Source organism: Sceloporus occidentalis, unplaced genomic scaffold (assembly GCF_023333645.1).
Source record: "Sceloporus occidentalis isolate IW3139 unplaced genomic scaffold, rSceOcc1.0.p SCAF_3, whole genome shotgun sequence".
Classification (NCBI taxonomy): Eukaryota; Metazoa; Chordata; class Lepidosauria; order Squamata; family Phrynosomatidae; genus Sceloporus; species Sceloporus occidentalis.
The window spans coordinates 160503458-160529284 of record NW_028316983.1 but is presented as its reverse complement, the minus strand read 5'-3'; the positions used below and the strand labels follow the sequence as shown (position 1 = coordinate 160529284).

The 25827-nt window shown below is 37.7% G+C and overlaps 1 protein-coding gene across 4 annotated transcripts in view; it reads right to left on the bottom strand.

The window, feature by feature from the left end:
- Positions 1-972: 972 nt before the first annotated feature.
- Positions 973-25827, bottom strand: part of PRP4K (pre-mRNA processing factor kinase PRP4K) — a 28896-nt gene continuing 4041 nt past the window's right edge. The window contains exons 3-20 of one of the 4 annotated variants that reach the window (XR_016280558.1): positions 23783-23953; positions 23132-23284; positions 21614-21695; positions 20024-20234; positions 17314-17387; positions 16741-16831; positions 15102-15249; positions 11738-11875; positions 10950-11103; positions 8905-9019; positions 8238-8389; positions 7013-7099; positions 6526-6621; positions 5789-5923; positions 5219-5264; positions 4618-4702; positions 3697-3742; positions 973-2910 (exon numbers count right to left, since the gene is read on the bottom strand). Coding sequence is in view for 1 of the 4 variants with exons in the window: in XM_089516654.1 (XP_089372780.1) it covers positions 6418-6621; positions 7013-7099; positions 8238-8389; positions 8905-9019; positions 10950-11103; positions 11738-11875; positions 15102-15249; positions 16741-16831; positions 17314-17387; positions 20024-20234; positions 21614-21695; positions 23132-23284; positions 23783-23953 (1780 nt within the window). In the remaining 3 variants the exon portion in view is untranslated. Of the gene's footprint in view, positions 2911-3625; positions 6622-7012; positions 7100-8237; positions 8390-8904; positions 9020-10949; positions 11104-11737; positions 11876-15101; positions 15250-16740; positions 16832-17313; positions 17388-20023; positions 20235-21613; positions 21696-23131; positions 23285-23782; positions 23954-25827 lie in introns of those variants that run through there. The other 3 variants (XR_016280557.1, XR_016280556.1, XM_089516654.1) reach the window with 3 other exon arrangements.

Below are 25827 nucleotides of genomic sequence, written 5' to 3'. Positions count from 1 at the left end.
CCCTCTTCTTTAATTTTTATCCAGAGGATCTCTACCTGAATCAAATCAGCCCTCCATATCCACGGATTCTGCATCCATGGCTTCAACCATCCACAATTTGAAAATATTAAAAGAAAAAAATTCAAAAAAGGAAACCTTGATTTTGTCATCGTATATAATACACCATTTTACACCACTGTATATACTGAGATTTTAACATCCATGGATTTTGGTATCCATGGTGGATCCTGGAACCAAACACCAGTGGATTCTGATGGCCTACTGTATCTTGACCTGAATCCTAAAGCATGCCCAATTACATAATCCCAATTTTCTATTGATTCAATGGGTTTAGTCTAGTTGCAACTAAATCTGATCTATACCCGTTGTTAAATTTATTACATACAAAGTTATTCACAGCATGGCACTCCTTTTTACAGAAGGAAATGAGAAGGCTTTGATGTTAAGTGTTACTGTTTACTTTGAAGAGGACTTAATTTTTAAAGGACTTGGAATTTGCTTATTCATTTCAACACAGTGAAGGGCCAAGTCTTGTTTATGTAGGGGGAACACTGAGCCAGTGTGGTGTAGCAGTTTGGGCAATGGACTAGGACTCTGGAGAACAGGATTTGAATATCCACTCAGCAATGGAAACCCACTGGGTGACCTTGGACAAGTCACACACTCTCAGCTTCAGAGGAAAGCAAAGGCAAGCCCTCTCTGAACAAATCTTTTCCAAGAAAAAATGTGCTTGGTTTGCCTTAGGATCACTAGAAGTCAGAAACAACTTGTAGGCACACCACAACAAGAGAGCACTGGATTTCACCAAGTTAAAAATATACACGTGCAAATATATGCATTTCCAAACAAATGAATTAAAAGATCAAATCAAAAACACCTCTTTTCCATAAAACCTGTCTCAGAACATCATGAAGTAAGGATAAATAAAAGGGATTCATACCAAGTATGGCAAAAACACAAAACACATAAGGCTTTAAACGATCACTGGGCATTTATTTCACAAAACACAGTAATATTTATAACAGACAATGAGATCAATAGCACAAAAGAAGGATGATGTTTGTGTTAAAGAGCACTGATCATTGAAGGTCAACTTTTGTTACATGTTCTTTGTGTGAAGAGTTTACAGCAAAGAAAAGTTTATGTACTTCCACATTAAGTGACTTTTACTGAGCCAAGTATCTAACTTCTTTAGGATGATGAAACACTAACACCATACAGGAGCAATTCTAAACCTCTGAATGCATTTGGATATTTCCACAGCCTTTTAAAATATATTTTATCTATATTTTGCTTCTTTTGATGAGCAGAATAAAAAATCACTTAGAACAAAGAGCTTTCCTCAACCTGGTCCCCCTCCAGCTGACTACAACTCCCACAACTGCCCAAGCAGATGTGCAGGTTAGCATTATAGTCACCTACCCTCACCTGATGCCACCAGCAGTGCTGAAGGCTGCCTTTAAAAATAAAAAAAGAACAAAACAAAACTAACAATTGTTTTTGTGTGGCATGGGTTCCTGTGGATTACAGTCCACTATCAGACACACTAAGCTTTATCTTCAACTGGGAGGTATCCACACAGGGGTACGTATCTGAAATTATTTTCTTGTTGAGTCTGTGTCTAAAGGAGTTTTTTAAAAAATATATTTATATAATCTTGCAATACAGTTGTGTTTTTAAGACAGTATCTCCAACTCCTTCTAGGCTATATAGGATAGTGATATGTAGGACTTTCATATCATTAGTAAATTCTAGTATGAATGAGTCAATACTTACATAAACTTCACTTACTTCATGGGAAAAGCTTGATAATTATTATAAAGAAAAACAGAAGTAGAAAGACAGCTTTACTAATGGAAGATTGTGACAATATGCATTACTGCTGAGATGACAGCTCAACCTGTCCTAAAATGTACTTGTTTTAAATAGGTACAGATGCTCCCACAAGACTGCATTTAATATAGCACCTATTTTCAGACACGGACATTTTCTTAGACCTAGAGTGGGGAATCACGTTTGGACTGGGGCTGGATCCTCTCTTGCAGACCTCCACTGGTCAGGTGACATCACTGCATTTAACAACTTATATATTTTCAGACATTGATATTTTCTTAGACCTAGAGTGGGGAATCACATTTGGGCTGGATCCTTTCTTGCAGACCTCCACTGGTCAGATGACATCACTGCGTTCCCAGCAATGAGAAAGGCATAATATGGCAGGCACCAGCTGAGCTCTGGGACTCAGCTGGCAACTGCAAGTAGCAGCTGAAAACAGATGGTTTAGCTTCACTGCCCTTTTTCCAGAGGAATTCCTGTTGTTTTTGATCACTGAACAACAGCAGGGATTCTTCTCTGCTGCAATTTATGAGGGTAGCATCTGGGGAGAGGCTGTCCCCAATTCTGATTGAGTACATTGCAAAGACTGTACATTAACACAGCTTTCAGGAAGGAAGGAAAAATGCAGCATGTATGCAACAGTTCCCTCAACTGAGGGTAAGTGCTCTTTCATGGGAGAAATTAGAATGCAGAGCAATGCTAACTCTGTTGTGGTGGTCTCCCTTTGAGCCAGTCTACTAAATCAATGAGCAATCCATGGTAACTGAGCATTATAATACTTGAAACACAATATAGGAATTTACTACTGCTCTGTTATCTAACATTTAATACAATTCAGTGTAAACAAGTACAAAAAGAATATTCATCAAAACATTTTTAACATTTTAAAAATTAAATAGTAAAAGCTGATATATTAAAGCCAACTATTGCATGATACTGGTCCACACATTTACGTAACAGCTTGCCAGTTTCAGAGTCAAAGGTATCAGCATTCTGTGTTTTCACAGACTGATCTGCTTCTTGAGCACACTTCAAGCCATGCAAATGTTTCATAGGGGTTTTCTGCCACTTACCCTATACAGGAAGGGAAACAAGTCATTAGCAAAGACAAATATTCTGTTTCAGATTCACTAAAATCATTCCCAAATATTCTTTTTTGTCATGTTAACCTATACTGCAGCACAAAACAATGACAAACAGAAGTAGAAAGCCATACTCATGTGTTCCTAATCTTCTACATAACTGAAAAAAATAGGATTTTTCTTGATTTGACAGACCTGCATGTAATCATATCTTCATTTTGGGATGTTAAGTTTAGCTTGATTTCCTTCTGAAAGCCACAACACTGAAGTCTAAACAGGATTACCAGGAAAGGATTTGGGATGGGTTATACAGAACTAGTTCACACACATCTAGAGCTTCAGTGCAAAGATCAGAATAATCTCTGCCTGCATCTTAGCATCTGACTCATCCGAACAATACCAACATTTTTGCAGCCAGAGCATACAGAATACGATGCTCTCAGATTAATAAATATTGCCTTTTGCTATCTATCTGCTTTTAAGCAGTACATCAGTGATTCCATCAGCATATTTTGCCCAAGTGCGGTTGCCTTTTACGTAAATTAGAAGGCGTAATAAAATGTTTAAAAATATTAAACCATGCCTATCTCAATTTTATCACAACAAAATCACATCACCCAGAAATGAAACAGACACATTTTACATAGAAACACCACAACAGTACTATGCTAAGAACTGCCAGCAAGGCAAAAAAGTGTAAATGAAACCTATATTTGTGTGCTGTGAACAGACATAACTAGATGAAGAATGTTTTTCATATCTTTTATAGAACAGAAACCTTTGTTCATGTCCTCTGGTTGCCATCATCTTCATTTGAGCGGCACCTATAACACAAAGAATAAGTAAACAAGCAACTTTGTTTTTTGTGAGAAAATTAAAAAAATTCTGTAGCCATAAGGTTGACTGTAGTTGCTACTGGAGTTGATATGACCAACTCTTTTCAAAATTTGTAAACTGGGACATGGAACAATTGTGGAAAAAATAAAATTTTATGACATCTGTGTCAGACTGCCACCAGATGTGCAAGATAGTCTGGAAGTGTTGCCAAAGCAGTGCGCCACATTACTTTGTGTGCAAATAACTATCAAGTAATCTACGTCTTCATTTCAGTGACAGTGAAAGCTGCATTCTGTCTCCTGCACGAACAAGAAATATTTTAAGTAAGTTGACAGGAAAAAATACAGTTACTACTTTTCAAATCAAATTAAGCTGGAGAGGAGTCAGGGCAGAGGCTCACAATAGGCAAGTGATATCATTTGCCACCTTGTTACTTCATTACTTCAGCATGGTGGGGAGCAATTCATGGAGAGTACTCCACTGGCAAGCAGCATGATGGTCTATACTATATGTGCACACTGGATGTGACTATGTGCCAGGTAAGCTTTCAAAAATCCTGTTTAAAAACTTAATACAGAACATTTAAATCTAGATTGCTTTCATAGAGCTGTTCAGCATATATGAAATATATACAGGCTGATTCAAAAAGAATGGTGCAAAATCGAATGAGATCAGCTTTACTTTCACACCATTCTTTTTGAATTACTTTGTATGTAAGAATATGATGCTATGTGAATTGCTTATTATACAAGAATTGGACTGGCAAACATTAATTGACTTAGTTGAGTATCCTCATGATGAACAACGAACTATTGTTTAACTGGTTGCTAAATGTTTATCTACACATGCTGTCAGAAATAACCTTGTTAGGAAGGTGAAGTTGGTGTCTCAGCAAACCAGACCCCTTGGAGTAGGCGTTGAGTGGCCTGTGACTTGCCTTCCTTTGTCTCTCTCAGCACCATCAAAAAGGAAAAGTAAGAAAAACAGCACAAACATTAGTTAAAACCTGTTTCCAATTCAGTAACGCACAGGAATACATTTAATTATAATGAAAGCAGATAGTATCTGTAGGATGCTCGGGGTGGGGAAAGTATTTATAGTGAAAAGCTGATAATTAAGAGTCTAGTATATTTTTTAAAGGATCACATTTTTTTAGTAACTGCTATAATTAATGGGCTATCAAAAATGAAAGTTCTTCTTATAGATACCTGAGTCAGCAACACTGGAAACAAAAACATTTTAAAAATGGCTACCAATGCCTTGTTCACAAAAGACTTTATTATCTAATGATGCATACTGAAAACATACAGAAATCTGCATGGTCCACTTTACATGCAGGAAAACAATCTTCACTTTACAATAAGTGAATGTCAACTGTTTTATGCAAGAGACAACACTTTAAAGTCACATTTCTTAAAGAAAGTTTCATTTACAAAAGAAATAAAAGGTAAAGAAGCAATTACCGCTTTTAAAAAGCAGCTGCTTTGTTCAAGAGTGGAAGGTTTATGCCTGTATTGAAAGACAACATGATCACAAAGAATGAAAACAATGAACAAATGAAAAACACCTGCAGCATAAAGCAGTACACTTTTAAATGACATACAAATAGCTAAAAATTGAATTACGGTGCTTTCTATCTGGCCATGAGAAAGTAAGGTTCTTTTAGAATCAGAGCTGAGCATTTGTTAGTAAATGAACTTCTCTCAAATCTTGGTTTCTTGCCATAGTGAACTGTCTTTAACAAAAGGTATAAAGTCTATATAGCAAGTTGATTTTTTTTAAACAAATGAAAGTAATAAACAGTACACTGAAGGCGCTCTCTCCATCAAGTGCACACTCCCCCATTTTTTTTCTTTGAATGTGATGATCAAACAGAAATTGGATTATGCCACAGTTGTAATGCCAGAAAACAAAAACAAGATCATTTCTAAAACATGCAGGGAATTCTGCTACAAAGCTATTGGCCCTCATTTGTCAGTTGTCCCAGTACAATTAACATCTTAAACACCAGTGATGTTGATGGTTTAGCTTACCTTCAGTGTACTGAAAGTTGTACGCAACCTGCTTTAAAAGAGGAGACCATCCCTGCGGGCAGGCTCAAGAAGGAACAGACTCCCTTCGGCACTGACTACACCAAGGGCATGCTGCTGTGGCCTGCACGCACACACCTAGGAAAATGTAATATAAACAGCATTTATGCTGGCCATTTTTCAGAGACAAAAATGAAGCCAATTCTGCTAAAAACCATAATCAACCACCCGGTCTTACTGACATTTTCTAACAGTTGCTTTGTTTATATATTTTGAGAGAGAGAGAGAGAAAGACAAGTGTTCATGTGTGTCTGTATTTGTGTGTATGTGAATGTATTTATATTTATATATATATAATATTATAGAACTGCAACCATATACATTAGCATTGTACTTCTGTGCAGTCATGGCAATTAAAACAGTTCTACAGTGAAAAGATCTTCACATAAGAGACAGATTTACTCTAACATTTCTAAAAGAAATATCCGCCTTCGTTTTAATTCAAATATATCATTCTTCCTCAAATTTGCAGGAACTTATTTATATGTTATATGTACACTTATCAACTTCTGTGAAATTTCATCAGTCTTTGTATATTAACTATTCAAACCCTTTAAATATCTTCACTGGATTTAAATTTTCTCCTGGATGAAGGCATGCTGCAGTGCCTGGTTGATACTAATCCGCTTAGCAGGATCTAACATGAGGATCTGGTCCAACAAGTCCTTCAGTTGGTGAACCTTTTTGCGCTGATCTTCAGGAAGGCGCTGGCACCCAATTAAATCTGCTAGCAGGTCCTTTGTTGGATTTATGGTGCTCATGACAGTGACTTTTTCCTAAAAAAAAGTCGTTCAGCATTTACTTTCAGAGACAGCAACAATACAGCCAGTATGAAATAAAAACAGGCATTACAATTAATAGCAGTATTTCATAAAATATAGAACAGACATGTCATTTGGCTCTAGAATGGAGTATGCCACATGAAAATAACAAGAATGTTCAAAGAACTACTGATCTCTCACAAGCTTTGTCTGTGTCAATACTGCAAAAAAAAAATTAACTAGACATAACTAGATGAAGAATGTTTTTCATATCTTTTATAAAACAGAAACCTTTGTTCATGTCTTCTGGTTTCCATCATCTTCAGTAACAATTTTAATTTAAAGCTATAAAAATGATATTGGAGACTTCCAAATGAAGCATTACAATAGTACAGTTCAGACTTACCCTTTCCGTTACTTTATCTACCTCTATGTACATGAAATTAAGATTTTGATCGAAGTGTTGATCTTTGAATACCCCTTTTCGAATCATCTGGGGGGAGAAAAGTTGCACATTAAAAATCTCTAAATATTCAAATTTACATATCCTGAAAGTAGCAATTCCCCAAAAGGAGATTTGTTTCAATGATGCAGGAAAAAGGGAAAGAAAATTAAAAAACGAGGTCTCATTTTCTTTTTTTAAAGAAAAGGTACTGGGTTGGATCTGAACATGTTCTGTTGGTGGTTGAAAACTGATCGACTGGAGGTATCCTGCTGGTGCAAGGGGCTCAAGCCATTTTTGCCCATTCTCCCTCCCCTTTCGGCTCATAGTGCCTTGTCTCATGATCTCCTGGATGGTTCATCCCAATCCTCTGGAACAGGTTGCAAAAGTGAGGGAGAACCCGTGAAAACTGCTTCCTTGCTCCCTTTTGTTTAGTCAGCAGAATCTTGCAGAGCTCAAGTCTGGATTCAGCCCACTGACCTGGTTTCCACGCTGCAGAAATAAAGCAGTTTGGCACCACTTTAAACCGTCTGACTGTATCCTGTACTCTTGGGATTTGTAGTTTGGTGAAATATTCTGTCAGAGAGCTTGGTACCTCACCAAACTACAAATCCCAGGATTCCAGAGAATAGAGTCATGGCAGTTAAAGCAGTGTCAATAAAGTGGCTTTATTTCTGAAATGTGGCTATACCGTGAGACTACTCACAGGATGTTTCAATGTAATTAACAGATTTTATGTCTGAGAGACATACTAATTTCCTTTAAGATGTCTCATACCCTGATTGCTAAACAACAATTTAAAGAAATCAGGAGCAAGTGTCATGTCTTCACTCTGTTCCTCAATATGCTGGTTTTAGCACTGATTTTGATTAAACTACCATTTCTAGTTACATTCAAATACAGAACTATGATTAAATGCCAATTACCAACCAGAAATTTATATCACATTCCAATTTAAGATGATGGTTGGTAAACTGGTATCCAATCAAAATTCCCATTTTTGGGTATGATGGGGAACTGTAGTTTAATTTAGCAAGGTTCAGTGTGGAAATCAGTTGCACGAAGGAGAGGAACATAGGGAGGAAGCGTGGACAAGGAAGGTTACTATCTAAATCAGGCAAAGAATTCCTACAACATCAGGACAAATTGGAGAAATTGGTATATTTTTGTAAGCACTCTTCTGCTTTACCTTGTTTGGCATCTTTCCTTTGAGGTCCATTGCAAGTTTCAACATATGGTTATTGGTTTTCCCAGGAAACAAAATTTTTCCTGTGTAAAGTTCATATAAGGTACAGCCTACAGACCACATATCTATACCGTAGTCATAGATTTTGCCTATAACTGAAGGAGAACAGTTTTAGAGTTAATCATACCAAAAAAAATTAGATAAAAATAAGGTCATTCACATCAGGGAACCACAAAGGGAAGAGAATGAACAATTTATCTTGCGTCACTCAATTCAGGAAAAGGTGGATATACTAAGCTACAGGTTTTTTTCACTTCTCTTAGCAATCTATTAGCAATTTTGGAATCTTCCAATAATCTACATCATTCTAAGTTTTTCTCACATCATTTGTGTCAGATGATGGATGAAAACAGGATTAGAAGTTAGACAGAAGAAGAATTATTTGGCATCTCATTCATACTCCAAAAAATAAATAATACTTCAAGCAGCCATTTCTAAGTATCTGATCAATTACATTAAGGATATAAAAGCATTTTTTATTCAGCAATAAAAGTTTAACTATATAATAAAAAAATTACCCAGTGTAGAATTCCACACATCCTGTTTTTCATACACATGTAAGTTAAATCAACATAAATTGCAATACTTAAGTATCTCAAAACAGACTTACTAATTTCAGGAGCACGATAAAATCGACTGACAAGATATGGTGTAATGTCATTATCAGCAACATGTGACGCCGATCCAAAGTCACAAAGTTTTAAAATGGTTTTAGACTCATTCACCTAGAAAAGGGGGGAAATGTACTTAAACCTTCTGAGCAAAAGTAACAAGCTGCACTGCTACCGAGTGCACATGAATCACCAATATTTTAGAAGTTCAGCATATATGAATGCCCTAAGTAGTATTTATTTATTTTTATTTTTTATTTTATGTATTTATCTTCAGTATGTTTGGGGACCACATTGTTTGGAAGCGAAGTGCATCAGAATCAGAGCTCATGGTCACGGTCATTAGCAGGGGGATTTTGTTAGTTATACCCCCCACCTCAAAAATGAAATTAAAAAAAAAAACCTTTGCAGAGTTTTGATCAGGATACTAGGAACAAATGGAAGGTAAGGTTGTTGCATTCATGTCCTGCTACAAGTTGTGGAAGCACTGAGCCACTGTAACAAAAGGGGATGCAAGGCTGGACAACCCCTGGTCAAATCCATCAGGGCTCTTCCTATACTCTAAGCATCTTGTTAAATTGTAAATACCAAAAACACTGTCTGCAAAAACAGAAAGACAAGACAGGTTTCTGAAAGTATTTCCAATATTAGCCCAAGGCACTCTTTTAAGAACAAGCCTACAGAAAAACTGACGTCTACTGAGAAAGAATGGAATTTGTGCTTTCCCCTCTATTATGGACAGTGACCAAGTCTGAACTTGCATTCAGAGCAGTATTACCCAGTCTTCTACAAGCTTCTGATCAGTTTCAAGTAGCTGTCAACAATAATCTCTCTTAATTTTGGTGGAGAATTTGTTGCTCAGCTTCTATAATCTATGCTTACTGTTGCTGTCCAGATGAAGAGAATGAGGTTTTTTTTTAGTGAATCACACTACCCATGCGCTGACCCTAATTCTTTCTGCAAATGTATGAATAAGATAATTAGAATTAAACATTAATAGAAAACTACCAAATTAATTTTTGCAGAGTCTATTTATATGTTATGTGGAAGTTTTCAGAAAGAGTGTGATGGTGTGATTTGTCGAATGATTGAAGGTATGGAAGGAAGAAGGAAGGTATGATTATGAGAATGATGAGGGCTGGTTATGGGGGGTGGGGGGATTGAATTGTTATTTGTTATATGTAATGCGAGTTGTTGTATAAATGTTGTATGTTTGCTTAATAAAATAATTTAAAAAAAAAAGAAAGAGTGTGATGGTGGCAGCATGGAGTCTTTTCAGATAATGGGATCAATCAACATGATGTGCCAGCTGATCTTGCAACAGGAGCAGGTTCAAAGGGTTGTCACATGATGGTCATAAAGTACAAACCAACCTTCTTTCATTCATTCCATTTGTAAGAAGCCTTTCATCAAGAGTGGGATCCAAGATAGCTCCCAAAAAGAGCCAATTCAAATTCTCCACATTAAACATTACAAAATAATTTGAAAGACATGCCAAAGTTAAAAGAATAAATAAAGCCACATCCCAATAAGAAGCTTCTTTACTTTCACACATTTCAGTTACAACATCATTACAGGGCGGAGCAGATAAGCAGGAAGGAGCGGTCAGAGGCCACTCCTGCCCAGAGAGATGCGGGACCATGATGACTACACACCACAGTCTTGATGCCAGCCTCTGCTGCGATCCCAAATGAACTGCGGCAAGGAGTGGAAATGATCTGCACCTTTTGTGGCTGGATTTGGGCTGCCTTAGGTGGCCTGGGAGTAACCCCAGCACAACTTCTGCGTGGGTTAGGGACAAGTGTCATCTAAATGCCACGCCCCCAAGCCGCGTGGAAGCTGGCTTTTTATGCCTGTTTTGGGCCTATGGTTCAGAACACTAACTTTGAATCTGTTTTTACCTCTTATATTATTATTCTAAAAGCACATTGATTCTTTTAGGGCAAAGCAAAATAATTTTAAGTGCAAAGCAAAATAAATACACAGTACAGTATCACTTTCTCCAAAAAACATTTTACACAGTCGTTCACTAAATATTACTTACTAAAATATTGTCCGGTTTGATATCAGCATGCAATATATTGCATCTTTTAAGAAGTTTAAGTGCCAGGAACAACTGCTGACTATAGGATCGTACAGCCTTTATGTGGAGACCAACATCTTTTCCATACTTCTTTAATACCTCACGTAAATTCATGCTGAAGAGAAAACAAGAACACAGAGAAAGGAGAGAAGAAAAGGTGAAAGTCAGACAAAAGCATTAAACACAAGCAATGAGGTGAATTTAGAGGTGCCTTGCACTAATGGAAAAGTATTTCTATTTCCTTTTCTCTCTCTCTGTCATTCCAGACTGCACAGATAAACAGCAAACACTACTCAAGACATGAGTAAACACATAAGGGCCCTATTTCTTCCATCCCTTAGTCACCATGTGTTCAACCAAAAAATCTGAACAGGGAGGCTATAACCATGTTCAGCTAAATGGTGCTGGAAAACTCTGTACCATCAGGAACCTTGTGCAACCAAGATTCCCTATCATACTGAGGATTGTAACTATGTTCAGTCAAATACAGCAACAATCTTTTTTCAAATCATCTGGTTCAACAGAAGGAGATGAGGGTGATGGAAGCCAGAGCACACACCCTCTCTGCATTAGATATCTGAATGCCTGTATAAGACTATACCCCTATTTAAATGTGCTTAATACATGCTGAGGAACACCTATGCCTGAACTATTTGTTATCCTGAGGAGAAAAAAAAAGGACAGTAGGATTAACAAAAAGACTTAGAAAAACACATTTGAAAGAGGACTTATAACTATTTTGAACTCACCTCAGTGGTTCAAATACAAGACAGAGGTGCTGCTTGTGATAAAAATGGCGGAATAATCGAAGACAATGAAATTTGTCATCAGGATCTGCATCATTAAGCTTCTTCAAAAATTCCAATTCTTTTAAACCAGTTTTTTGCCTGAAAATAAATCCATTAATATAATCAGCACATGAAAATCAGTACTTAAAATGCAGAGACATGGGACTATATAGTAGCGACAGTACAGAGAAAACACTCTTGTCTAGTCACAGGGCGAAGTCGAAGGTGGTACATCTGAGTTGGTTCTTAAAAAAGGGGGACAATGATCTGCTTATCCCTGTAATTGGACCAAATGAGCCATTTCTTGTTTGCAACAGCACTTAAATGCTTACATGTTGTGGACATTTTTTTGGGGGGGCGGGGGCGGCGGCAGATAATACAAACTACACGTCTTAGGGAGCAATCATCATATGGAATTCAGAGCTAGTTTTTGCTGATGTGCCACAAAATGCAACTGAAGCAAAGAAAGAGGAAAATGGTTGCCTTTGCATATTAAAAGAAGGATATTGATTCTCTCTTTCTAAAACAATCTCCTCTGCATTTCTTCCAAGACTAGAAAACCTGCAAGAGACTTCTCCCTCTTTTTCTTATAAGGAGGACTGTAATAACCAACACAAATGCAAAAAAGCAGACCGTCTTTAACACATAACTATTTTTGAAGGGGAATGTTTGAAGCAATGAAATGTGATGCATTTTATTGTAACTATCAGCTCAAGCTTGGACAAAGACACTGCTATTTTTATTATTAATAAAATCTTGTTTGACAAGATACAGTTATAGAAAATCAATTCCAAAGTTTATAAAATAGGACTAAGACAAAGCCTGTTTTCCTTCATTTAGTTTTATGTGTTTAAATTCTATTTTGATACAAGAATCAACAAATCTTCTACAGATATGCATGTACTCTACATTTATTATTGTGTGCCTTCACGTTGTTTCTACTGAAAATCAACTAGAATCAAGAATGAAGTAATTTGAACAAATGCAAAACAATATCAAGGAGCTAGATACTGCTGAGAAAAAGTGGCATGAAGAGAATTGAATCTTCAGCTTTATTAATGTGTAGACTTGATGCACATTTTCCTGGATAATGAATATCTAAGCAAATTGTTGGTACCTGATAATACTACCCGGTATAATATTTAAACATCACATATAATATGCAACAAATATGTTCACCCTCATTTTCCCTTACAATGCAATTGTGCATTGCTGTCATTTTGAAAAATGGATGCCATCTTCTTCAGGCGCTAAATGCACTACTGTATGTTGTAGTATTTAAAAAACAAGTGCTGTGTCCAATTTTACAGACTTATTAGAACACACAACTCTTGTGTATGTGTCAGGTAATTTGGCCCACTATACCATTTATTTTTCTCCACAAGCTCAGTTGCAAATATTAGAAAGGAGAGAGAGGGAATCATGGTGATAATAATTATTACAAAAAACAATTTCACTTAAACATAAGATGTAAGGCTCAGTGCATGACCATTTTTGTAGTTAGATATTCAACTGCTGAAACCAGTAATGACAGGTCATTATTTCTAAGTACTTAGAATTAGTGAGATACTGTATTTATCAAACATAGTACATAACAGCCAGCCTTAAAGTCCAAATCTTGAATGGCTGCTCATGTGTTTTGCCTAAATTGCCAGATCAACAGCCTCCTGAGCCCTGAGATTGTAGGGTCAAAACCATAGATCAGGAATGGGTAGGCCTGGAGCCTTGTGGGTTGCACCACCTGATTTCTAGTTCCTCCAGAGGTCCACTGGATCACATTCTCCCAGTGTGTCTACCATTATGGATGACCAACAGGGACACTATGTCAAGTCCACTTGACTCTGGATGCTTAGGGGTGAGGGCCTCAACACATTTTAGTGTATTCAGAACGTGGTTTCAATTATTTTTTTATCTTAATTTTTGGTAGGTGCTGGAGGATCATTCCAGACTGTGGACCACATAATTCCCATCCTTGCCTCATATCTAGAAAGAGACCCTAATGAAGTCATGGGGTGGTCCCTGGGATGTCACAGGGGGTGACTCCTGGTGATGCCATTAATAATCAAATATTTCTGGAAGAGGGATATAAGAATGATGGCAATAACAGTAACAGATAAGCAAAGCACCAAAACCAACAGAGCAATCGTAACCTATACATGCCTATTAATTAACTAACCCTACTGAGTTTAATGGGACTTGCAAGTTTAAAATGCTGTGATCTAACACACTTCTGTCATGGTTTCAAGGTTTTATTTGAAAGGAGGTGAAGTTGAAATGGTCAGGAAGAAGCAGCCTTTGGCTGTTCCAGCATGGCCCGCTCCCAAAGTGGGATGTCAAGCCATGCTGGCAAGGAGTTGATTTAAGCCCATTTCCTTTTGTGGCAGCCTCAGATTCCTTTTGGTAGTGGCGAAGTGGCTTGGGGACGTGTATCATCTAAACGCCACACCCTCAAAGTGGCTGGAAGCCACTTCTTTTGGCCCATGTGTTTCAAGTCTTAGAGAAGCAGGTGTATGGAGAGGGAAAGGATGATTGTAGCTAGAAGATGTAAGAAGGAGGAAAAGCGAAAATACTTAGCCAGGACTTGCTGGGTATATGTGAAAGAGGACAAGAAACAGAAAGAAAGGAAAGGGAATACATTTAACTAGGAATTGGAGGAAGGTGTTGGGAAAATTAGAAAAAGGACATGAGGAAAAGGAGATCAACTATTCAAACAAAAAGAAATAAATGGCCTAAGATGAATTAAAGTGGTAAAATATCTAAAATATCCACTCTTTTCCAACAGAGTAGCAATCCATATGGACCTCTGACCAGGAAATGAAACTGTACTTAAGTTTCAAATACTGACAGTAAGGTACAAAACTGGTTAAGATAATAATAGGAAAATCCACAAAGGAATATTTCTGCCATACATATACTGCACATTTACAGCACTTTATGAATAGAATTAAATAATGATAATAACTAATAACACTGTATTCAATAACTTCTCAGACGCCACCCCTTTCTGCCCTGGATGGAGGCCACAGTAGACAAATGCTGTGGCCTCCACGAGGCTTAGAAAGAACCCACCACCAGCAATGATGACATCCAGGAGGTGCCGTGCTGTTTGGGCACTGCGTTGTGCAGATGTCATTGTTGCACACCCCATGTAAGCGGTGGCGCACCAAGATGGCGCCTGCGGTAGGGCTAGGGAGAGTGCAGACGCTCTGCTCTCCCAAGCCCTACTTTTGGCCCCAGGCCAGCATAAAACACCGGTCTGTACTGGGCCTATCTCAACATAATGAAGCTCATTATAATTTAAAGATTTTCAAAATTTCACACTTACATAAGCTCATTGTTTCTAATAATTTTGACAGCCACTTCTTGGTTTGCTCTTGCCATATCTCTGGCTCGCACCACATTACTGAAAACTCCTTGGCCCGTGTAACCATATACATTATAACGCTTATCTAGAACTTCACCAATGTTAACACCTGTGAGAATGAAGAATATATATTATATACAGAGTGCAACCATTTAATACATTTTGTTAAACTGTACTGTACATTTTAGCAGAATTCTGTCCAGGGACATTTCATAGATAGAACACAACTAATTTATCATTATGGAGCGAAACAGACGGGCAGGAAGAAGTGGCCAGACGCCAGTCCCAGCCTGATCGCCCTGGGGCTGCAGCCAACACACACCATGACTTCAAGGGTACCTCCTACTGCAATCCCAAATGGACCATGGCAAGGAGCAGGAAAAAATGCTTCTTTGGGGGCGGGTTTTGTGCCACCTTAGGTGGCCCCAGGGCGGCTTCCAGGTGCTCACGTCGTTTAAACACCACACCCCTGGAGCCACACCCATCTGCCTGTCTGTTTCAGGCCTATGTTTACTTTAAATACTATTTCATTATGTTCACAATTATCAACATATAAAAACTGTTTATGTGAACAACATTACTCTCTACCTCAGCTGTCACTAGGAAGAAGTGCTGCGACCTTATTTTTTCTGCCCTACTGCCTTCAGTCTGGACATAAAATCTAAGATTCCACGCAATCATGTAAGACGGAACTTCCCAGAACATAATAGGGGGCAGGTCAAATCCAAATAACATCTGAATAGGCCCACTCTAGGATGCTAAAAGTAAGTTACAGAAATGGCTTGTCCTGCTTAGTAACCAAGCTCAGATAAGAAAATGTAAGAGCCACCATAATGGATTGGAAATTCATAGGCTAACTTTTGTCACTCAAAGGGCCTTTTCTACTGCTGCGTCAAAGTTGTGGAACGACCTGCCGGAAGAGATACGCCATATCCCCAGTCTTACAGCCTTCAAAAAGGCTGTTAAAACGGATCTCTTCCGGCAGGCCTTCCCAACCTAGCTAATAAATTCTAGCTTCCTCCCTTTGTATATGTTTACCAATACGATCTCAATTTTGTGATGTATATCTCTTTGCCTGCCAAATTGTTTTTAATTTTAACCTAATGCTGTATAGCATTTTACTGTTTTTAAACTTTGATTGTTTAATTGTAGTTTTAATATTGGGAAGGGGGTTGGGAAAGGATAAATTAGTATTTTATTGTATTTCTAATGCATTTTTACTGTTATAACCCACCCAGATTCCTAGTGATTGGGTGGGCTATAAATAAATAATTTATTATTATTATTATTATTATTATTATTATTATTATTATTATTATTATTAAGTAGACCAAGATATTGTTTACAGACTGGAAATCATATTCCTATGGGAGGTCATAAGAGCAACAGCACCTACTCACTCATGATCGCAAGCAACTGGATACTAAAAGGAGAATTTCCTCTCACATTGCATTTAAAACTGGCCTTAGTGGTGTTAAGACTGTACAGTTCTTATATTATACTAGCAATACACAAGGCTCTATAAAATTTCCCACAATGAAAAATTAAAAAATTCTGCATGTGATATACAGAAAGTGTAACAGCCATCAGTCATACTCACGATAATACCCCTCAGCATCTGTCCAGTTGTCCCTGAGATTGGGGTTTTCTTTGAAGTCTTTTCCAATACCAGCAGCTCTAAGACGTGCACTCTGAAGGAAAGCAAAACAAATTCAGCTTTTGTGTTGTGTTCACGTTCTTGAGTTATTTTCTTGAGTAATGTGTTTGCTTTTGAATCTAAAGTTCTACAAAGTAAATATTTTAAAGGCAAAGAGAAATGATTTAATGTTACTAAAAAAAATGAATACATAAATTATTAATTGTGAATTAATTGTGATGTTATGTAATGGAAACAGGACAATAGAGCCCAATAGTAACCATTCCCTGAACTTCAAAGACTATGCAAATTTCTTAAGCAAAGTCGATGAATTTTTGTTCAAGACCATTTCATTTTTATTCAGTAACTATGATGCATCTGCTAACAGGATTATAAGAAAAATGATCAAAGAATCACTTTGATGAATATTTAAGTCAGTGGGTGTTAAGTAATTCTATACTTCTTGACCAATTTGTTTTTACAATACAGATCAGAATTTCTGAAACACTGATAATGCAATGCTATAAAATTACTTACATCAAAATATGCAGCAAACATATCATCCGATTCTGTAAACATGTCAGGAGCTGTGATTTTCTTCTGAGATGAACCTAAAAAAACAGAAATAATTTATATGAATTATTTCACAATTATTGCAATGTGTCATTCTGTTTTTAAATGCTCTGGAGGTAAACTTGCAAAACAATTAAAATCCACAAATAAAATAATCACAACACATCATATGCAGAACCAAATAATTCAATTACAATCAACAAGTCTAAAAGGCCTGGAAAAAGGTTTTACCTGTCATCCAAAAGGTTTCCAGCACAGCAGCAGGCAAATTTACTTATTAAACTGTAGAACAAAACATTTCTAGAATGGGGTGCTCTTTCTGAAGAGACAGTGTCTAGTCTAGTGTTTCTCTGACTAGCTGATGTGAGGGATCAGCATTTTTTTCTCTCTCAGTGTATTGGTGTCCATTAGCTATAATGGTTTCTCTTTCTTTCTTTCTTTCTTTCTTTCTTTCTTTCTTTCTTAATTGAAACTTTCCAGGACTGACAGCTGATGGTTCGGGGACGTGCATGAGACTGGGAACCACCACATTGAGTAGCATAGGACATAGGAATAGTAAAAGACTTCCTATATCATCGAACATTGATCAGAACAGGGATTACAGTCAAGAAATCAGAAGAAGACTGAGAATGGGGAGGGACCCTATGAAAGAACGAGAAAAGCTCCCAACGAGCAAAGATATACAACTGAGCACAAAACTTAGAATCATACAAGCCATTGTATTCCCTATTACCATGTATGGATGTGAGAGCTGGAAAGTCAAGATAGCAAGAAAATCAATGCATTTGAGATGTAGTGCTGGAGAAGAGTGCTAAGGATTCTGTGGACAACCAAAAAGACAAAGAAATGGGTCCTAAAGAAAATCAAGCCAGAAATCTCCCTGGAAGCCAAGATGACAAAACTTAAGCTGTCGTACTTTGGGCACATCATGAGAAAGTATGAATCATTGGAAAAAACAATTATCCAATTGTGCTATTATCCAATATACTAATGGCATTTTCATGGTTTTGACATCAGTACTTATGTAGCGAAACCGGTGTCATTCACATACAAGAACAAGATAGCAGCAGGCTTGCAGGAGCCCCAGGTTTGAAGAAATTTATATTATTTAGGATTTCTCAAATACAGCCCAGATAGGCTGAACAAGGTCAGTGAGCACAGAATGCTGACTAAATCTTGGGGTAACAGGCAGAAAGTAGTGGTGACGGAGTAGCTTGGAAGAGGCCAGAATGAGCTCGCTTGGACCATTAACAGAATAGTCTGTTTCTTAACCTTATGGACCTATCATTGGCTTTCATTTTGTCGAACATCAATTAATGAGTTTTAAATGCAAAACCCATAACCATGAATATTATTTTTTACTATTAATTATCATTAAATATTTTTGTATTTTAGAAACAAAATAATACTGTATGATCATCCCCACCAACACAAGAACATCACTTGAAAGCTTCTATCTTGCTTTTCTCCAGTGTTGTAGACATGGTTCTCCTCCACCCTTCTTTACCCTCACAACAAGCTTGTTTTGTAAGTCAGACTGAAAGAGATTGGCTCAACAACACCGAGTGTCTGAGTGCCCACTACAACCCAGATCTCCCAAATCCTGGTCTGGCTCTTTACTCTATACTGGCTCTTTTAATGCAGTCTAGACATGTGAATACACATCTCATGAGCCATATGAAGATGAACCCCAAGTTCTAAAAAGCAATGTGGGAGCTGTAACAAGAGAAAGGGCAAAAAACAACTCACCAGGAACAGATGATATTCAAATCAAACTGCTGCAATTCACACTGACAGAATCAACTCTACTGCTAACCAACATATGTTAACAGACAGGGAAAACAAAATGATGGCCAGCTGATTGGAAATGATCAATATACTGTACATTCCCATCCACAAAAAGGAGACACAAAAGACTGCAGCAATTATAGGACCATAGCACTAATATCCCACACAAGCAAAATTCTGCAACATAGGACTCTAACTTACACTGAGAGAAAAATCCCAGAGGTCCAAGCTGGGTTCAGGAAAGGAAGCGGCACTAGGGACCACATTGCAAACATACTATGGCTAATGGAGCACACCAGGGAATTTCAAAAGAAAATCAGCATGTGCCTTATGTTTTTAACTGTTGTGTGTTTTTATGTTAAATTTGTTCTGTTTTAACTAGATGATTTTAATTGTTTTTAAATTCTTATCATAAAGTTTTAAAAATGTTTTTATCTTGTGAGCTGCCTTGGGTCCCTTTCTGGGAAAAAAGTGGTATAAAAATGAAATAATTTTAATAGAGTGCTATTCAGAGAAAGTTGGAGGACAGTGATCTCCCCTTTCTCATTGCAGTCTTCACGTATCCCCAAAACCTGTCCCAGAGAGCTGGGAAACCATCCAAAGTTTTTAAGCAGTTCTGTGATAAGGAATTGAAAGGTGTTCCGTCATGGGATGCTGCATGTGATGTGCACTTGTTTTCTTGTGATTCAACATGTCAAGTCCAAAAGTGTATTAACTATAACTGAACTAGGCTTCTATAAGTGACTAAACATTTGCTTTCCCAGTATGGTAGAAATGACACAAACTCTAAATCACAGCTGCCATGATGTTACACTTGTTCTCTTTCCCCCTTTTTTGGTATTTAGTCTTTTAGATCATATTACATTGAAATACTTCTGATTCTTACCATTATTTTGCTCAACAGTCATAAGGTTGTGCTTAGCCTTCACTGAAGCCTCAAAAGTGTCCACATTTTCTCGTTCATACTCTTTAACGTCAGCAGCTACTCGTTCAAGAATATCATCTGGTGAGTTTGAGCGACTTCGAGTACTGCTCTGAGGGCTGCTTGGTTCAGATGGCACGGACATGTTACTGTCTTCATTTAAGTACTTGTATTTCTGGAGAAATCACCATAATTTAAGATAATAAATAAATAAATAGAACTTTTATTTATATCCCGCTTTTTGTTAGACAATCAAAGCGGCGTACATCATTAAAATAATACAACAATATACTGACAAATTATGATATAATCTGATTTAGTATTGAAAGAAACCAAATTGAGGATTTAGATAGGATCGGCCAGATGTTAGCAGATGTTCACTTCTTTCCTTACTACAGCCCCAAGTTACATCCCAGATCTTTCCTGAGGATCCCCAAGATGAGGTTCTCTGGGCAGCAAGGCAGAAAAACCTTACTGTGTCAGCAGACTTTCACTTCGGCAACTTTGCATTTAACTGTTTCTTTCCCTGACAAAAGAAACCTGTGTTTGCAGGAGGCTACTGGTCTATCACTATACACAAACATCAGAGAAATTGAGTTAGTGCTGCAAATCCTCCATATATGCAGAGGCTATAAAAGGACAAGATATGAATACATAGCTTGTTTTTTTCTGTGTAGGCTCTCAGTTAAATGTATTCATATCTTGTCCTTTTATAGCCTCTGCATATATGGAGGATTTGTAGTGGTAATCAAGTGTGTAAAAAAGACTAATGGAATCTGGAACTTGTGTGGCTATTTGAATGTCTTACAATAAGTGTGTTTTACCTGGATTATAACTTTTACACTTATTCCAGCAATGTAAATGCAATATGACATGGCAGGGGCTGGGCTGAGCTTCTCCTGTTAACATCCACAGGATTGCATTTAGCATCCTCAGTCCTTTCCACACCATGAATGCAGCTGCTCTGTCGAAATAATGCAGCTTGACACCATTTTAACTAACATGGCTCCATCTTACACAATCCTGGGACTTGTAGTTTCATGAGGTGGTAGTACTATTTGGCAGAGAAGGCTAGACACCTTGTAAAACTGTAAGTCCCAAAATTCTACAGGATAGAGCTACAGCACTTAAAGTGGTGACAAACTGCATTATTTATACAGCGTACAAATGTACCTTGCATCTCCTTCTCTACCCAAAATTGACAACTAAATGGCTTTACACATTGCAACTACCCAATGTTTCCATTAAGAAAATAATATTAAGAAATATTATCTTTAAAGCAGACAAATATTAAGCTCATCCCATAACATTTCAGGACTTTTGAAACTTTAAAAGTGCACCAGAGCAATGGTCCGTAACCTTTTTATATCATAGACCAGTTTGAGAATCTGATCATCAGAAAAAAATGATTTAATTCCCTGAAGGCCATCCATGGACTGCCTGAAAGCCTTCTCTGGAGTACAGGTTTCCTGCATTATAATTATTACCACCCCTCCCCCAGTAAATATATTCAAAATGTTAGATGGGTTTACTGGGGTAAGCACAATCACATACCTGTACAATTGCTTGTCTCTGTAACCTTCTCTGCTCTATCAGAGCTTCTTCATCTTCTTCTTCAACATCAAAGTCTTCAAGGCTATTAGAAAATGAATAATATCACCACACATCTATTGTTACAACAATTTATAGACCAGTACCTTGAAAAAGTACTGTTGAATTTCCCGTCTTCTCCTTTTTTCTACACCAATTATATACGGCCCCCATAAAATCCCTCTCTGGAAGGTCAGCCAACAATTCTGAAGAAGAGGGGCTGCAGAGAAAGAGCGGAATTGTCCCGGGAGAGGAAGTCCACCCAATATAGCAGTTTGTCCACTTTCGTATTGTTTAGTTGGTGCCTCCAATCCTCTGAAGAGGCTCTCTGTAGGAGGGTAATGTAACTGAGCTGGAGGGGGGGGAAAGCAATGGGAACTTTTCTTTCATGTATCTTCTTAAATTATCTTAAGATCCAAACCAAAGCCTTTTATCATTACAGTAAATCATCTGATCCTCCTTTTGTTTAACTGTGAACACAGGATATCAGTATTCCACACAGTGCCCCATGATACAACTCTGTTTAAGACACCAGTGAGCAAATGTTGCTCATAAGTCAAGTTTGTGTAATCTGCATAAGCTTGAAAATCACTAGCAGTTTTAAAAAGTGCACCTGAACTCTCTGGACTGAAAATAAAATGCAGAGATGTGACAAATGTGACTAAACAAAGTTCCAGGAATAAAATATCACATGAAAAACTATTGAATCCAGGTTTCTAAATCTATGTACTTTCAAGTTCATCACACTGACTGAAAGCTCTGGCTAATAAAAATAATATTCCACCCTTTATTTGCAGCTTTTATTAATGTTCTCTCTAGGAATGTCTAATTCCTCCAGCACAAATCTGCTGGAAGTTGACCATAGACTTGTGCTGGAGTACCTAGAGGTTCCTAGAGAAAACATTTCGCCAGGCATTTGTAGGTCCTCTAGCATGATTCTATGATCAACCTCTGACAGATGTTGATCACAGAGTTGCACTGGAGGACATGGAGATTCTAGAGAGGTGTACTCTTAGGTAAAAAGAATAGCATTTTTTTTAAATTTGTGATTTTTGCACATTCACAGGTGTCCTTCACCCCTAAACCAAGAGAATGTGGAGGGATCACTGTACTATGTGTGTGGTATATTATATATAAATTAGCTATGGCACTTTAACTCACTACAGTCATCTCTTCTAATTTGCGGACTTGTAGTCTGCGGTCTCACTTGTTGCGACAGCAAGATGGGAAGGGATTAAAATGGTGTGCGCAGGAGCGTGTGCCCATTATAATTAATTGGGTTTGAATATATGAGAATTTCCATTTGCACGGGGGTCCAGAACGGATGCCCCACGAATGTAGAATGATGACTGTATTAATTTTCAAGACTGCCCACCCATGTTGAAAATACTGGCCACTGGAGGAAATCATTGCGCTTATTTGCTTGCAGGACTATACTTTTGCAGGACATCATAAAACAAAGTATCAAAATTCCATTCTTACTTTTCATCTGATGAAGACTCCTGCTCAATTTTCATTCCTTCAGAAAGGCTTCCTTTAAATTTATCTTCTATTTTGCTTCTACTCCTACGTCTGTGGCCACCCCGTGACCTGGATCTCCTTCTAAGACGAGATCTACTTCGTCGACCTCTATCCCTGAAAGTGGGAAAAATGTTTTAAAACTGTGAAGAAGAACAAATACACCTTTTAAACTAATGAATATTTATTCTTATGCTTACACATAAAGGATAAGAGAGTTTGGGAAGTGAGTATACAATGAGAAGGAAGAAGAAAAAAAGAAGAAAACACTGTTGTTGTGTGCCTTTATGTCATTTCCAATTTATGGTAACCCTAATATGGTATTTTCTTGGCATCTTTCTTCAAAGGGGGTTTGCCATTGCCATCCTCTGAGGGTGAGAGATGTGACTTGCACTAGGTCACCCAGTGGGTTTCCATGGTTGAGATGAGATTTGAATCCAGTCGTAGTCCTATGCTCAAACCTCTACACAAGCGCTCTCTCTCTCTCTCTCTCTCTCTCTCTCTATATATATATATATATATAAAACGAATAACTGTTGTTAGTTAATATATGTCTATTATATATTATAGACATATTAATTTATGTATATTATAAATTGTTTAGTACACACATACCTTCTCCGAGGAGATCTACTCCTTCTTCTTGGAGACCGACTACGACGTAGAGGTGAGCGAGACCTTCGTCGAATGGGAGATCTGGATCTTCTTCTGGATGGGGACCATCTAGGTGGACTTGCATCTTTTGATCGCTCACGTCTAGAAAGGATATCATCTCTAGTTCTTGTTCTTGAAAGTGAGAGCAGAAACAGTGTAAAACTGGAAGCTTATAGAAAACAGTAAACATTTCCTCTAATATGAGTCTGAAACCTAGGCTGCACAAAAGCTGAGATAGATTTCCTCTTGTGACAGGACAAGCCCCATAGTACTGGTTTCAACAGGTGAAATGCCTTACTCAGCAAAGACCTTCCGAGAAGAAAGCTGGCAAGGGTGAAAAAGTGAGCAGAACGAAGGATAAAACCCAAAGTTCTCTCTTTGCTCTATTGCTCTATTAGTGCCTGCTGAAAAATCAAATCTGCCCCTAGGTAAGACTGTGGTCTAAAAGCCCAACAAGAGTAGATTCACTGAATCTATAGAAACACTGTAATCAATACTTATCTAAGTTCTGCCAATTCAGTGAGTCTACTCTAATTAGGTCTAACTAATCTATACATAATAAATAAATAAATAATCAAATAATCTGCCCTGTCTGTCAGCAAAGCAAGTTTCAATATCTGTTCTTAATCCTCATCTTATTTGTTTTAATTGCCAACAGTAAACTTTCAAATACAGTGGAGCCTTGCCTTATGTGGGGATCTGTTCCGGACACCTCCCCCTGTGTAAGGCAAATACCACATAAGCTCAAACCCCATTCAATAGAATGGGGCTCGTGTTTGCGGCGGTGCGGCGCATGCGCCATTCAATACATTGCAGCGCTGCTTCAGCATAAACCAGAAGCCGTGTATGGCATGCCTGCATATGGAGTGGGTGCGCTGTATGTTTTCCTAAACTTCAGTCTGCCTTTATACCTAGTGTTAGGTATAAATAGGAGTCCCCAAATTAAATATCTTTCAAAAAAAGCTGTTCTGCCTTAAGGTGTTTTTCATTTTTCCAAGCAGCAGCAGTGTCTATTCACAAGCTCAATGAAGAATGTGTCATAAGTACTACAGTCATTAATTTGCAAGAAGTAAAAAAATACCAGATATAATAAATACCATTAGGGAGACAATTTGAAAATGGTAATGGCAGATTATTGTTTACAGCATATCTTCATTGCTCAGGAAGCAATGAAGATATAAAAATACAATCCTAGCTCTACCCCCACCTCCAGCCTATCATCCTACTTGCAAAAATACTAATATATTAATGTAAAATACATCCATAATGGGTTTCATCCAAACCTATCACTGTGGCGAAACACAGCAATAAAGAGTGGCTTTTAGCTGCTATCATGCTGGGACCGCAGCAATTGCACTGCTCACTTCCAAAGTGGACTGCGGCAGCAGTCCCAAACCACCCAATGCCAGGGGATGGATTGTATCTGTTACTTTTTGATCCAGTCCAAAGAACCAGACTGCAGCAGTGGAGCGCCTTCTAATCACTTTGGGATATGCCGCGTTTTAATGCCACACCCCCAGTGATCAAAAGCTGCTTTGTTTGGCCTGTGTGTTTCATACCATAGTTACATACATCCAATGAAATCAATGGGACATTGTAGGCAAGATGAACTGAAGTCTCAGTGATTTCACTAAACTTCCAAGCATAACTAAGTATGGATCAAATTCAATATTCTTGGCTTTGCTGAGTGCATATGGAATTCTTGCTAATAAAGTATTGGAATAAGAAAGAACCTGTAACTTCACCTAAACATTTCTTCTAAATATACTTCTCTGAGTTGTAACCCAACAATCTAATAATAGCTATATTGCATCCAAATAAATTCTAATCAAACTAAGATGGAAAGTAATAGATTTCTAATTAAGATAAACTGATGTAGGGCTGGTACAGATCAGCACTAAAAGCCGCCTTCTGGGTGGTTGTGGGCAGCTTCGGGATGTGGTACGCACATCCTGAAGGCGCCCAAGCAGCTGGATGTCAGCTGGCTTCTTGACGTCTTGGGGGTG